At 40.7% G+C, this 14,748-nt stretch overlaps 1 protein-coding gene across 1 annotated transcript in view; it reads left to right on the top strand.

Moving 5' to 3' along the window:
- Positions 1 to 559: 559 nt before the first annotated feature.
- Kpna4 (karyopherin subunit alpha 4) overlaps positions 560 to 14,748 on the top strand; it is a 55,089-nt gene continuing 40,900 nt past the window's right edge. The window contains exon 1 of the mRNA NM_001014793.1: positions 560 to 631. Coding sequence (NP_001014793.1) covers positions 563 to 631 — 69 coding nt within the window. The 5' untranslated portion in view covers positions 560 to 562. The remainder of the gene's footprint in view (positions 632 to 14,748) is intronic.

Genomic DNA, 14,748 nt, shown 5'->3' with positions numbered 1-14,748 from the left:
TCGTACCACCATAACCAGGACCACTATACCCTCCCCAGGACCACCCTCTCCCGGGTCTGCTTCTCTTTGGCTGCCTCCGGTTTCTCCCTTGGCGCGCGGCCCCTCCCCTCCCAAGCCTCTGCGCCCCGGCCCTTTCCTGCCCCAGACTCTCCCTTCCCCTTTCCTTTCGCTCTTCCGCCCCCGCTCTCCATCGCCCCTTTTGATTGGCCAAGCACGCCGGAGCCCGGCCGGCCAATAGGCGGACCGGGTTGGCGACGATGGGCGTGGCCGCAAAGCCGGGCCCTCAGATCGAGGCTGCCTCCCCCTCTCAGCCGGCAGCACATTCCGCCGCCGTTGCCGCCGCCGGCCCCGCAGTCGTCTTCGCCAGAGCTGCTGTGGTACCCGGGCTCAGGGCAGGCGAGGGCAGCCAAGGAGCGGAGGCCGGGGAGGCCGGGCGAGAGGAAGGGAGCGGACGGGCGGGCGGCGCAGGCGGCGGCCGGCTTCCTGGGAGCGTCGGTGCGGCGCGGTGGTTGGGGCGGATCCCGCGGGGCCCGGGCGGGGGGGGAGAGTCGCCGGCCCGGCCATGGCGGACAACGAGAAATTGGACAACCAACGGCTCAAGAATTTTAAGAACAAAGGCCGCGACTTGGAGGTACAGTGGGGTCTGCGGCCTCCGGCCCCGGCGGGACGCGGGGTTCGTACGGAGTCGGGCGGGCGCGGCGGCCGGCATGGCGCTGGGCGGGCGGGCGAGCGGCCGTGACGCGGGCGCCGCGCCGGGAAGTTTGTGCCGGGCCTGCTCCGCCTCCGCCGGCGACAGCGCCCGGGCCCGCCGGGTGCGGCCTAGGCCTGTTCTGCCGAGCCGGCCAGACACGAGTGCGGGCGGCCGGAATATCGGCTGCGGCGGAGGCCCAGCAGCGGCGGAAGCTCCGGCTCTGCTCCGGCCCCGACGCCAAGCGTCGCGGGCGGAGGGCGATGGGGGAGCGAGCGGCGACCTCGTAACTTCTCAGGGCCTAAGACGCTTCCACGTTCAGGAGGTTTTTCTAATCACCCCGACTCTGGTTTTACTCCAACGTCCAAACTACAGGAGTCAACTTCTCCGCTGGAAAGAAAAAAAAAAAGCACCCCCGCCTCTCGCGGCGGTCCTGGTGATGCTAGCAGTGCCTTCCAGCGGCCTGGGTTTCACTCTGGTCCTAGCTGATTCAAGATGTAGCTCACGATGTGCCCTTTTCCAGTCAAAGGATCGCCTATCCCCAACCCCTTATTTGAGCCTGTCCACAGATCTTTTTACTCCTCTCGGAGAAGAGATCACCAGTTTGCATTCTTACATAGAAAGCCCAAAGGGTTATTCAAAGCTGTCATCCTCTAGTCTTCAGTATTCTTTCCCTCCACCTCCTGGTGGTGATGGCAGTGAGGAATCGGGTAGGCTGTGGACTGACACCATCACGTATTATTTTAAAAGGGAAAAGAAGGCTTCGTTGTCATAGACACAGCTACTTCCAAGGTTCGATGTATTAAACACACAGTTTCTTTCCATTGTGACTTTTTTTTTAAACATAGGGAATTATTTTTTAAAACACAAGGCGTTCTAAGCTTAGAGTTTAGCTTCTTATCCCCATGTGTTCTTGTAACTGATCTTCAGACTGCTGTGGTCCGTTTCTGAACTTGAGCATTTGCGGGCTAGAGATGGCAACTTTTGTTTACTTTTCCCAATGCCATTCAGTCTTTTAATGTAGTTTGCACTGTTTTAGCTTATTGCAGTAGTTAGAACTGTATGTTCCAGGGTGTGTGTTCCCAGAGCTCGTTTGACGGTTAATGAAGCTTTGTGATCATTTTTTATAGTGAAAGAAATTTTTAAAATAATTTTTTTGGATTTATTTTATGTATAGGGGTGTTTTGTCCGGATGTGTGTGTGTGCATCCATGTGTGTGCCTGGTGTCCAAGGAGGCCAGAGGACAGTGGCCCATCCCCTGGAAGTGGAGTTACAGCCAATTGTGAGCTGCTATGTGGGTGCTTAGAACTGAACCACTGAACCATTTCTTCAGCTCCCAAATTTAATATTTTTATTGGAGTAATTTATATGTAACAGAAGCCAACTTTTTAAATGTATAATTCATAGTTGTCATTAAATTTGTATGTTGAACAATGCTGATTTATTTTTACTAATAAAAATATTTAGAATGGGAAAATCACAAGTTAGGAAATATAAAACTGATAAATACTGCAAAGTTAGAAATTTCAGAAAAATATCAGGTAGCCAACCAATCTAATTCTTTTGCTTCCTATTTCTAACAGGTTCCTTGAAATGTGATTTACATGCTATACAATTCACCCAGATAAAGTGTTTGGGTTTTTTTTTTAAAGATTTATTTATTGTATGTATGAGTGCACTGTCACTGTCTTCAGACACTCCAGAAGAGGGCATCTGATTCCATTACACATGGTTGTGAGCCACCATGTGGTTGCTGGGAATTGAACTCAGGGCCTTTGGAAGAGCACAGTGCTCTTAACTGCTGACCCATCTCTCCAGTCCATAAAGTCGTTTTTAATGTGTTTAAATAGTTGCACAATCAACACCTAAGTCAAATCTCCAAATATTTACTGCTCTTTAAAGAACCCCTGATATAAGTCATTCTTTCTCAGCTACTCCAGCTCAAAACAATGTTTTGATTGCCTATTCTGAATGCTTCATGTAAATAGAATGTACATTTTATGATATGTTGTGGCTACCTGACTTGAAGGTTCATCCATACTGTAACAAGAATGTTTCTTAGGTCTGAATAATGTGCTTGCCTATAGTTATACCACATTGTGTTTATATGTGTTCATCTCTATGGAACTGTGGTTAACCCTTTTTATCAGGTATATATTACTGGTATAAGCATTTATATACACATTCTTGTGTAACATGTTTACTTCTTTTGGTTACAAACCTAGAATGCTAGATGATACTGGAACTTTACATCTAACGTTTTATAGGGTTACCAGACTTACTTTCTCCCTTTCCACCCCTCCCTCTTGTTCTTTTTTTTTTGGACAAGGTCTCATTATGTAGCTGTAGCCCAGGATAGCCTTACACTCTCAATCTTTCTCCCTTATCCTCCTAAATACTATATTTTATTGGCATTATCCCTGATTCTCCCTCCCAAGTTCTGGGATTGCATGTGCCACCCCACCCTGTTTTAAGTTTTTGTGACTACCTGACAAATACACAAACACAAACACAAACACATACACACGATATTACCCTTACTATGTATTTCTTGCCACTACAGACTAATAAATACTGAATCTACCTGGCTACTATGATAGGTGACTTAAAGTTAGGTATAAATGCATATTAGACATATTTTGATATTATGTCGGTAGCCACTATCTAATGACTGGATCCATGTATGTGCATTAGAAATTAGAATATTTTCATTTTTCTACCTATAAATATGATGTGACTAAAAATTATTTCTGTGACTTACTCAAGATCACATAAGTGGGTGTTGTTCACTTGTAAATCATAGTATGTACAATGCCTTGGGTTTGATCCTCAATACCACAAAAGAAAACAAAAGCTTCTAGAAATGATGAGTTCTTGTAATGAGACAGAAACATCTTTTATTACTTCTAGACAGTCTGTTTGTTGTATTGTTACTTTCCTGCCTGAATCTTTCCAAAGCCTGTATGTACATTTTCTCCCCCTCCAGATAGTTTCTGCATTGTGTTATATATGTAATCTATATAATGTATAGAGAGAACATGATGTAGTTACCTCATTGTGTTACATATATAATATATGTGAAATATAACAGATTCTAAGAAAATACTGCTTTTTAGGTTGAGTTTTATTATTTATGTATTTATTATTTATGAGAAGGCAGGGCTATTGCTGTACAGCGAGAGTTAGCCTAATATTCCCTAAAGGCCACTTAATCCAGCTTTAAAAATGAAATATTTGACATGATATGATTCCCTTCTTATTTTTCAAAAGCCAGTTTTACCATTTCTCTGTTTAGACCAGCTATAACCTAGGTGAGTAATAGTCTCATGTGGATGGTAGCTACCTTATTAGACACTGTATGTATAAAATATACAACTGTATGCAGAATGAGGTCATTGAAACATGTGGGGAAGAGGTTGATTGCAATGAGGACAAAATCTGCCAGTTTAATTTAATTTTACCTGATCTCTAACTTTGTGTGTGACCTTGGAAGAATCATTTAAGTCTTGGATTCTTTTCATCTACAAAAATGATAGTGCTCGACCTCTGCTTTATGAATGCTGGGGACATAGTAGGTTAGTAGTGAGATGCCTGACAACTCACTAATTTATCTTTTATTGGAGAGAGAGGACTCTAATAGGATTCAGTATGATTGAATCTCTTGCTCTCTTATTTGCAGTCAGCTGTGTGTGTGTGGTTTTTAAGGTGTTTGTTTGTATATATATAAAACTTATGTTACTTTGCACTTTGTTACATTAAAGAGTCATTGGGGAATTGCCTACTAGAGGGCAATTGGGCACAATGATGTGACCCTTCTGAAGTCATAATTTTATGTCTCATAGATTTCTATTTAATATTCACTAGTACCTTTCAGTATATCAATTCAGCTCCTTCAAAAAATACTCATGATTTTTTTTTGAAAGGCAGAAATCAAAGGAAGTGTTTGTGAGTATTTATTTGAAATGTTTAAGGAGTTACCAGATGATATTCATGAAAGCTTGACTTTTTCCCTGTAGTGTGGTAGAGGATGGTTCAGTGCCAGTTTGAGGGGACTAACATAAAGAAATTTATGCAGTACAATATAGGAAATGGGTAGAGACCAAGTTGCCAATGAGATTTCTCAAGAGTAAGCAAGTTAAGATCATCTAAGTTTGGTAGTAGAGAGGGGTTCTTTTGTAGCATTTCTAGTAAACTCTCAAAGTTCTTATAAAAATTCTAATAGTTTGCTGGTTCATATATAAAATGTTAGAAAAGTAACACGATCTTGTGAAAACAACTTATGCTAAGTATGAGTATTAAAATACATAATTTTGAGTCTAAAACATGAAGTCAGGTTGGAAAGGTTTAATAAAGGTGCTGTGCTGTTTTGTATTGGGGAAATAGTTTTGTTGGCTCAAAATGCGCAGTGAAAAACATTGCTAAGCTAGTAAGTCTTACAACTTTAGAGACTGACCTCTCTCATCACAAATCTTGGAACATACTTACTGTGCTTAAAATAACTACTGTCTAATTCTTCAAATAATAGTTCAAGTATGAAACAATACAAGATCTCTGATAGAAATATCACTAGGATTTAAATTATTGCTTTAGCTTCCTATCAGCTTTTCTGGTTTATATGACAACTACAGAATTGTGTCATTGATAATTTTCTTAAAATACTAAGACATCCTTGTTTTTCATGATTTACTACTAGGCCAAATAAATATGCACTATTGATAAGAATGTATGAGTGGTTTTGAAAGAATGAAACAACTTTTGGTTTAATTTGGGGGGGGGGGCAATTGAGCCCAAACTTTCCCAATATAATCATTTGGTTTCAGGTGTTTTTATTTTGAGACAGGATCTCATCATGTAGCCCCTAGCTAACCTGGAATTTGTTGTATAGATCAAACTGGCCTTGAACTCACAGAGAACTGCCTGCCTCTGCCTCTGAAGTGCTGGGATTAAGGACATGCCCCACTACCACTACACTCTTTATATAGTTGTTTGGGTTTTTGTTTTTAGCATTTTTGTTTTATGTGTATGGACATTTTGCGTGCATGTATGTCTGTGTAGTGCATGTCTGCCTGTTGTTTGCTGGGCTAGAGGGTGTCATAGTCTCTGGATCTCAGTTTATAGGTGGTTGATTGTGAGCTATCATGAGGGTCTGGAAGAGCAACTGATGCTCTTAGTTGTTGAGCCATCTCTTCAGCTCCATGGATAGCTATCCCTAACAAATTTGTGGGTTATTAAAATATTTTCAGCGTTTTCGGGGGTAGTAGACATTTACTTGAGGCCTATACTGAATGAGAGTGCATAATAAGAATTTGACATGCATTGCTGATTTGATGGCCATCTGGTTTAGTGCTGGCCAGAGGCAGGAACATGCTTGAATGAGCACCTATTACAGGCATGTTTAACATTTAATTCATCTCAATTCTGGAGGTTAAGAAGAAATATGTGCTTCTGGCTTAACAGTCAAGGGAGTGGTGTTATATCAGTTGTGTATCAAAATCTTCTTTATTTTTAATACTATATCCTACTATCTTTAATTTTTCTCAACCTAATGTACTTCTAGCATAGTCTATAGGTGAGGTATTACTATTCCTTTCTGCACAGAGATTCTTGGAATTTTGTATCATTTATGAACTTCTAACACTAAAAACACGCCTGGTAAAGTCAGTATTCAGGGAGACACTAGGCACTACTGTGAGATTAGCCTTTTAAGTGGCTTCTACAGAATGCATCAGAGCTGGGCATAGTATGGTGGCACATACTTAGAAGCACATAGAGATTTTAGCATTTTCACTAATCAAGCTGCTCATATTACCAGTAAGTATCTATGACCTAAGAATCATTCTGGCTACTAACTAGTGTGAATTTGAAATATTTTCCTCGGCAGAAGCAATGGCTCAGTGGTTAAGAGTACTCGGTGATCCTCTCTCTGGTTCAGTTCCTGTCACCCACATGACTCCTCATGTCCATTCATAATTCCAGTCGCAGGCAATCTTGTCTGGACAGGCTAGGCTGGGGCAGGAGAATTGCCATGAATTTGAGATCAGCCTGGCCTATGGCAAGACTGAGGAGGAAGAGGAGAAAGAGAGGAAGAAAAGAACAACCCGTGTTGGGGATTTAGCTCAGCGGTAGAGCACTTGCCTAGCAAGTGCAAGGCCCTGGGTTTGATTCCCAGCTCCGAAAAAAAAGAAAAAAAAAAAGAAAAGAACAACCCGTATTTTAGTTCAGAAGTCTGTAGATGTTTGAGGTTCAAAGACTCACTACAGACTTTTAGTTTTTATTTGTGGGTCTCTTTCAATATTTTCCAATTTGGAAATTAGAATCAATACTTTTTTGGGTGTTTGTTTGTTTGTTTGTTTGTTTTTCTAAGGCAGGGATTCTTTTTGTAGCCATGGCTATATAACAGGCTGGCCTTGAACTCATAGACCTACCTGCCTATGCCTTCTGAGTGTTGGGATTAAAGGCCATGCTGGGCTGAAGTTAGTACTTTTTAAATGTTGAACTGGCAAGATAACTCAGCAGACAAAAGTATTTGATGTCAAACCTAATGACCTGGTTTCAATCCCTGGGACCCACGTGATGAAAAAGAGAAACCAACCCCTCAAAGTTTTGTCTTGTTTTGTTTTTAATGAATAGAAAAAATTTTAATGGAAACTAACTTGGCTTTCTCAAACCAAAATTATTTAATGAGAAGAATTTCATATTTAACCTTTTTCCATCTTTAAGAAAAGACAGCTGGTGAAAGGGTTTACAACCTCATAGGAAGAACAACAATATCAACCAACCAGACCCCCCCAGAGCTCCGAGGGACCAAACCACCAACCAAAGAGTACATACGGAGGGACCCATGGGTTCAGCTGCATCTGTAACAGAGCCTTATCTGGCATCACTGGGAGGGGAGGCCCTTGGTCCTGTGGAGGCTTGAAGACCCAGGATAGGGGAACACTAGGCTGCAGAGGCAGGAGTAGTGGGTGGGTGGGTGGGTGGGAAAGAACCCTCATAGAGGCAGGGGGGATAGAGGATGGGATAGGGGGCTTGTGGAGGGGAAACTGGGAAGGGGAATATTTGAAATGTAAATAAATAAAATAACCAATAAAAAATATTTAAATCTTCCAAAAAAAAAGAAGATAGCTGAATTTTCATATCAATTTCTGAATTTAGCATATAGATAAGGATTTGAAAAACCTTTTTAGGATACTTAATCAATGATACTATAGTGTGGATGATTATTTCACAAAGATCGGTTGGCATTTGTCTGAAGCTGTATCAGTATACTCTTTACATTGTTAAGTTAAATATTGATTGAACCACAGACTCTAGTCTGCCTTACACTTCTATTCATGGTTTTGTTACATGTATTGAGTTATTTGGAAAACAGTCCACTGACAAAACTACACTGAAGTTATTCAGATCTTCCAAATGCTGACAGTTTGTTATGCAATGAAAAGATTTCCTCCCAACCTAAAAAGTTTTTTTTAATAAAATGAAGAAAGAAAAAAGAAATTCACAATTGATATTAGTACAATTCAGAAAAATCATTATTGTTCAAAACATGTCAAGCTCATGGTCGTGGACACAGTTTTCTAAGACTAATCTTTACTTGAAAGCCCCCATTTTATCATTAGCAGTAAATACTGTAGATTGTTTTCCTTGAAGCCACAGGCTTACTAAATCTGCCAGACACTGAATCAAAATAACCATAATTTCTCTGTCATTCTTTCAAGTGAAAAATGGTCTTTCTTGGGGAAAAAATGGTTAGTTCAATTCACAATCTAATTGTCCAACTACTTTTTCTACATCTGATTGTAGATATTGCTGCAGGAGTGATTTATGAATACTACTGTCACATAGTTAGAAAAGGTCAGTAGTTGATAAAAGTTCCGTGCGCGTTAAGGCAAGGTCTCACTGTGTAGCCTTTGCTGGTATGTAACTTGCCAAGTAGCCCTCCCTTGCCTAGAATTCACTATGTACATTATGTAGATCAGGCTGGCCTCACCGCCCAAGTGCTGAAATTAAAGGTATATACTACCATACGTGGCATCAAAGAGTATGGGTGCTTTGTCTCCATGTATGTTATGTCTGTGCTCTGTGTATGTCTGGTGCTGCTGAAAGCCAGAAGAGGGAGTTGTATCCCCTGGGATTGGAGTGGCAGATGCTTATAAGTAGCTGTGTGGGTACGGAGAATTGAACCCAATTCCTCTGGAAAAGCAGCCAGAGTTTTTAACTGCTGAGTCATTCTCCAGGCCCAAGGACATTCTTCAGTAACTTGGCCTAACTGAAATACAGTGACAGCATTACACCATAATGCTGGTTTATCCTAGTTTATGCTAGAACACTAGCAGTTTTAACCCCTTTACATCAGTGCAATGTTAACATTTATATATGTACCCATACATCAACGCACACACATATTAATGTATGTTTTGTCAGAAAGATAGTTTTGACCTTTAAAAAAATTGTTTTAAATGTCTCAGGACTCCTGACCCCTTGGACCATACTTTTATATCACATTTGTAACTTATTAGCATTGCTTTTGTTACAGATATCTGTTACTTGTAATTACTATAGACTTGAGATTTTGTTATCTTTATTTTATGTGTATGAGTGTATATATGTACATGGATGCATGTTTGCCACAGCAGGCATGTCAGATCAGTGGGCAGTTTGAAAGAGTTGAGTCTCCCCTTCTAGCAGGTGGGTTTAGGGAAATTGGTCTTAGATCATCAGGCTTTGTTTGTGTTTTTTTGAGACAGGGTTTCTCTGTACAGTCCTGGCTGTCCTGGACAGTATATCCTATCGGTCTGACTCTGCTTCCCAGTGCTGATATTTTAGTGAATATGCTGCTGCTGCCGCTGCCACCACCACCACCACCCAGCTTAATGTTTTATGTAGATTTTGTTGCTGCTTTCCCACAAGAGTGTAAGTTTAACCAGAAAACAGTATTTTGTTTTATGTGTATGGGTGTTTTTTATACTTCATGTATGTCTGCATACCACATTGTACAGTGTCTGAATAGGGCATCAGATTGCCTGGGACTAGAGTTACACATGGCTTTAAGGAGCCATGTAAGTGATGGAAATTGAACTAGATAGAAGATCAGCTAGTGCTCTTACCCACTGAGCCATCTGTATAGCATTAGAAAACACTTCTAATTCACACTGTCTAGTATGATTTGCAAGTCATAGACATTTACTGTTAATACGAGTAGCTTGACTCTTGAAAAATAATATCAGAACAAAGTTTGGTTGCTTTTCACTTTTACTTTAAATGTAATGTAAACTCCATGTGCTGTGCACACCTATAATCTCTGCATTCAGGAGATCACAGACGGGAACACGGGAAAACCAATCTGTTATACACAATTAAGACCCTGTCTTCTTGTTTTGTTTTTTCAACTTGTAATATTAATGTAAATTACATTTTACTAGTTGCTTCATTGAATTTTTATTAACTAAACCCAAAATCCTATGATAATATAGTGTTTCCTAATTTGATTATGAACATACTTTTTAACACTAAAAAAGCAATTTTTTGTGATACTTTTTTCTTTCTTTAAAAAATGATTTGAAAGCATTTACTTGTCAGTGTGGGCATGTAGGAGAGGGAACTTGTTCTTTTTCTCCACCACATAGGCTCTGGGACTTGGGCAGCAGGCTCCACTGACCATCTGTTTGTAACTGCTGAACTTCATCACCTCACCTTTCTGGGGTTGAGGGCTGATCAGGCAACACCTGTCTTCACACACCCCCTGTGGATAAATTTGTGACTTTCTCTTCCATGACCATGTTGATGGGGAAGAGAACATTCCCAGCTCTTAGGGTGTAGAGTGTTAACACCCTCCAGAGCATTCTGTAACACCCTGCAACCCAGAGCCTCGACTCTCCCTTTCCTAAAGAGCCTGAGTGATAAGTCTCTGCAGTTCAAGTTCCTCTGGGGCCCTTCAGAGTAACTATGCTTCCCTTCAAAGCAATGGCTACATTTTCTGGAATGTTTGCAGCCTGCTGAGAATGGTCTTCCTTCTCACAATGCAGTGAGGGAGGGGCATGAAGAGACCCTTAGCAGTTAAGAGAACATGGGCTCTTGCACTCAGATTTAGACTGGAAGAAAAGCCTCTGCTCTTATGATCTCTGATGGATCTAGGATTATTCCCTTTTAAGAAAAACAACTTAAGTCTGGGGCCATGGCTCAGCAGTTAAGAGCAGCCTGGGTTCAATTCCCAGCAAACACATGGTGGGTCACAACCGTCTGTAACTTCAGTCGGGGGAAATCTAATGCCCTCTTCTGGCCTCTGTGGGCACTGCACACACAGACATGTGTAGTCAAACACTAATATACATAAAAATCTCAAAAACATCTTTTTAGAAAAAAAATCTTGACAGCCTCAGGTCAGGTATTCCAGGTTATAGGGATGAGCTTGAAATCTGATGTTTTCCCCTCCCAGGACTGGGGCTACAGGTATGTGCTATTATGCTAGATTTTTGAAGTGCTGGGGGATTGAACCCAGGGCTTTGTGCACTCTAGGCATGAACTCTTAAAGGCCACACCCCCATCCTGAGTTTAAGCATCTGACTGGATAGGGCTTGTGTTCAGCTGTCCAGGCAATTGGATGTCACGTTTCAGGAAGGTAATTGACTCAAGGTGTTGAATACGTGGGGGCCCACTGGAACAATTTAGTTATTCTGGCAAATTTGTGTTTTGGACCAATTCATCTCTGCCGCCCCCTTCAAGTCCCACCTGCCCTTTCAGCTGTCAATTCTGACACTATGGTGTACATACTTGCACTCATTATCCTGGTTGGTTTATCAAATTTATTGATCTTCTTTTAAAAAGGGTATGGTTTTTTGTTTTTGTTTTTGTTTTTTTCTTTTCTTTTTTTCAGAGCTGGGGACCGAACCCAGGGCCTTGTGCTTGCTAGGCAAGCGCTCTACCACTGAGCTAAATCCCCAACCCTTGTTTTGTTTTTTTAAAGCAGGTTTTCTTATTGCTGCCTACTGAGTCTGTCTTAGCCATCATGCCCTCTGTTATGATGGGCTGTATCTCTTGAACCAAAACAAATTCTTCTTCCCTTTTACAAAAATGGAGGATGTTGTAAACTGTGTTGGTGTCCTTCCATTATTACTCTCCCAACCAAGCTGTGTCAGTTGACCCTGTTGCTGCTTCTGTTGCCTGCTTTAATTTTAATGGGTATGTTTGTAGTTCCTCCAAGTAGCAATTCTATAAATCTGTTTGAGAGTTGTACCCTGGAATTCCTATGTCGAGTGGTCTCTGCATAGTCAATATAGATGGCCCTGACTTATTGCTATTTGACCTACCTGTTTAACCACTTTTAACTTTTGGTAGTCCACAAAAAGAAGCAAAATGTTAATCTAATCTTTCAACATAGTCACATCATACCTGGTTCTTCAGTAGATACTATGGAAACCCAAGTGGCTTGGCGCTCTAGTGGTCTAATGTGATCTTTTTGGTGATATTAAAATTGAAATGCCCAATAGCTCCAAGCAGAAGAAGCTGATTTTAAATTATGTAATTGTTTTAGGGAAAAGAACCAGCTGAAAATAGTTCCAAGCATAATAGGAGAGCTTGTTCTTATAATCAGATAAATCCAAGCAACAGCTGGCATTTTGATTATAGTCAGAGACTAGGGATGAGTGCTGATGTAAGTAACAGTATGGATATAACCTTAAAAAATGCTTCCTGTAAGAAGTCAATCAAAACCAAACAAACCACAATCCCATTTATGAATACAGATACAGCATAACTGCTCTACATGCAATACTTCTGGTACCAGATTTGAGATTTCATAAATTTGGGGGAAGGGGATTTTTTTTAATATTAATCTCTAAAGCATTTTTTTTAGTACATATCAGCTCGATGTCCTCTAAATCAGTTTCAGAAGCTGTCTAGAATATACTACATAGATTACCCCACACGCACACTTTTGTCCCCAAAGATATGCTCCACTTTTCATATGCTATTTGCCTTCTGATTGATCCCCTAGCTGTAAATCCAGTTTTCCATGGGTACCCTCCTCTGGTTCAATTACTTTGTTAAAGTAGCTCACAGACTTAGGGGAAATAGTTACATATATTAAAAGGCTACAATTAATTGAACAGCCAAGTGGACGGAAGAGTTATATGAGAAGGGCCAGAGCTTTCATGACCTCTGCCAATGTGCTACTCTTCAGGTATTGCTGCATACTCAGCTCCTAAAACATACCAGATAATTGTTGTTAGGGTTGGGGGTGTTGGTTTATACACATCATTTACATACATAAGCATGCTTAAGTTTATTGGTGGTTGGTGATCACTTTAGAACTCTTTTTTACCCAGAAGCTGGGATGTAAAGATGAAAAGGTTCTGCCTCTTGGCCGGGGCAATGCGCTAGGTTTGATTAACAAATCTGCAAATAATAATGATGATGAAGTTAAGTCCCAAACCTCTGAGTATGCTCATCATATGCTAATCCACTGTCATATAAGCATTCTAATGGCATTCTTGGTTGGTTGGTTTTGTTGTTGTTTTGAAACAGGGTTTCTCTGCCTGCTGGACTGAAATGGCATGTGCCACCACACTTGCCTGACATTCTGTTTGAGCACAATCTCCTTTTGTAACCAAGGCTGGCCTCCAGTTTATCAACTTATGATGCCCCTGCCTCGGTCTCCTGATTTCTGGGTTGTAGGTATGATATATGCCACCTGACTTCTAAAGACACTCTTATCTAGAAATTCTAAAGATTTTGGAAGATGTGTTGAGAAGGTGGTGGTGGCATGGACAGCACAGATACTTCATAATATAGTGTTAAATGTCTGGAATAAGTAACTCAATGAAGACAGAAAGTAATTACTGGCTGCTAAAAGTTAGGATAGTGGACATGAGGAAAATGCTTTAGGTATAGGACTGTTTGTGGTGATGAAAGTCACTAGGAGTTAGATGGTAGCAGTCATGAAAACTCACTGCATTGCATTTTGGTGAGTAAACTATGGTATGGGACTGTTATTCCAGTAATGGTATTATGATAACAAAGAAAGATTAATTAAAAGAATACTTTGGGGTCATGACAATTTCTACTACCTAGTAGTCACAGTTGAATTTGTGCTAGCAGCTCTGTCACTGGTTTTTACTTTTCTTTATTGTATGCATTCGTTCTGCAGATAATTATTCACCATCTGTGTCTGAGATTCTGTTAGAAGCATGAGCCTAAAAGCAGTGGACAACATGGGCTTAATTCGTATTCAGGTCAGGTTCTCTCAGCCCTGGGCTTGGGTTGACCATGTGAGAGTAGTTAGCTTCTGTGGGCTAGAGTTGTAGTAAACTGCTTTATTTCCTTAACAAACCTTCAGTGTGAAGGGAAAGGCAGTCCTTAATGTTTTTTATTTGTTAACTCTTCCCTTGAATAGAAAGCTTGATGTCTAGAACTAGAAGACTAAGGATTACATCTTACTAGCTACACAACATTAGGAAAGTTTAATATTTTCATAACAAATTAGAATCCCGGAGTTGGAGAGATGGCTCAGCAGTTAAGAGCACCCGACTGTTCTTCCAGAGGTCCTGAGTTCAATTCCCAGCAACCACATGGTGGCTCACAACCATCGGTAATGGGATCCGAAACCTTCTTCTGGTGTGACTGAAGACAGCTACAGTGTACTCATATAAGTAAAACGAATAAATAAATCTTTTTAAAAAATTAAATGCTTTAAAAAAATTAGAATCCCACCTTTTTTGGGATTTGTTTTGACTGAACTTTTAAGTAATAATAGGGAGACCTCCTTTATTTAGATTGGGGTCTTAGCTATGATAGTAAAGTAAGGTTGTGAGAATTCATGTATGTTTAGCATACTGCTTACCTGCTGCCAAGTGAGCTATTCATTTTTCCTCAGACTATCTTAGTCTTAGTATTAGTTAAAATGTGTTAAGTTACTAAAGATAGTTTAACTGAATCATAAACTCTGCCCAAGTTAAAGCAGACCAGTCTATCAATTTGCCTGCCTGCTTGCCTGTCTTCTGTTGCTCTGTTTGTAGATTGGCTTTTCTGGGCTATCAGGTACTTTTCTCCTAATCCCCTGCCAG

Source organism: Rattus norvegicus, chromosome 2 (assembly GCF_021556685.1).
Source record: "Rattus norvegicus strain SHRSP/BbbUtx chromosome 2, alternate assembly SHRSP_T2T, whole genome shotgun sequence".
Lineage (NCBI taxonomy): Eukaryota > Metazoa > Chordata > Mammalia > Rodentia > Muridae > Rattus > Rattus norvegicus.
This window is presented reverse-complemented; position numbering and strand designations above follow the sequence as displayed.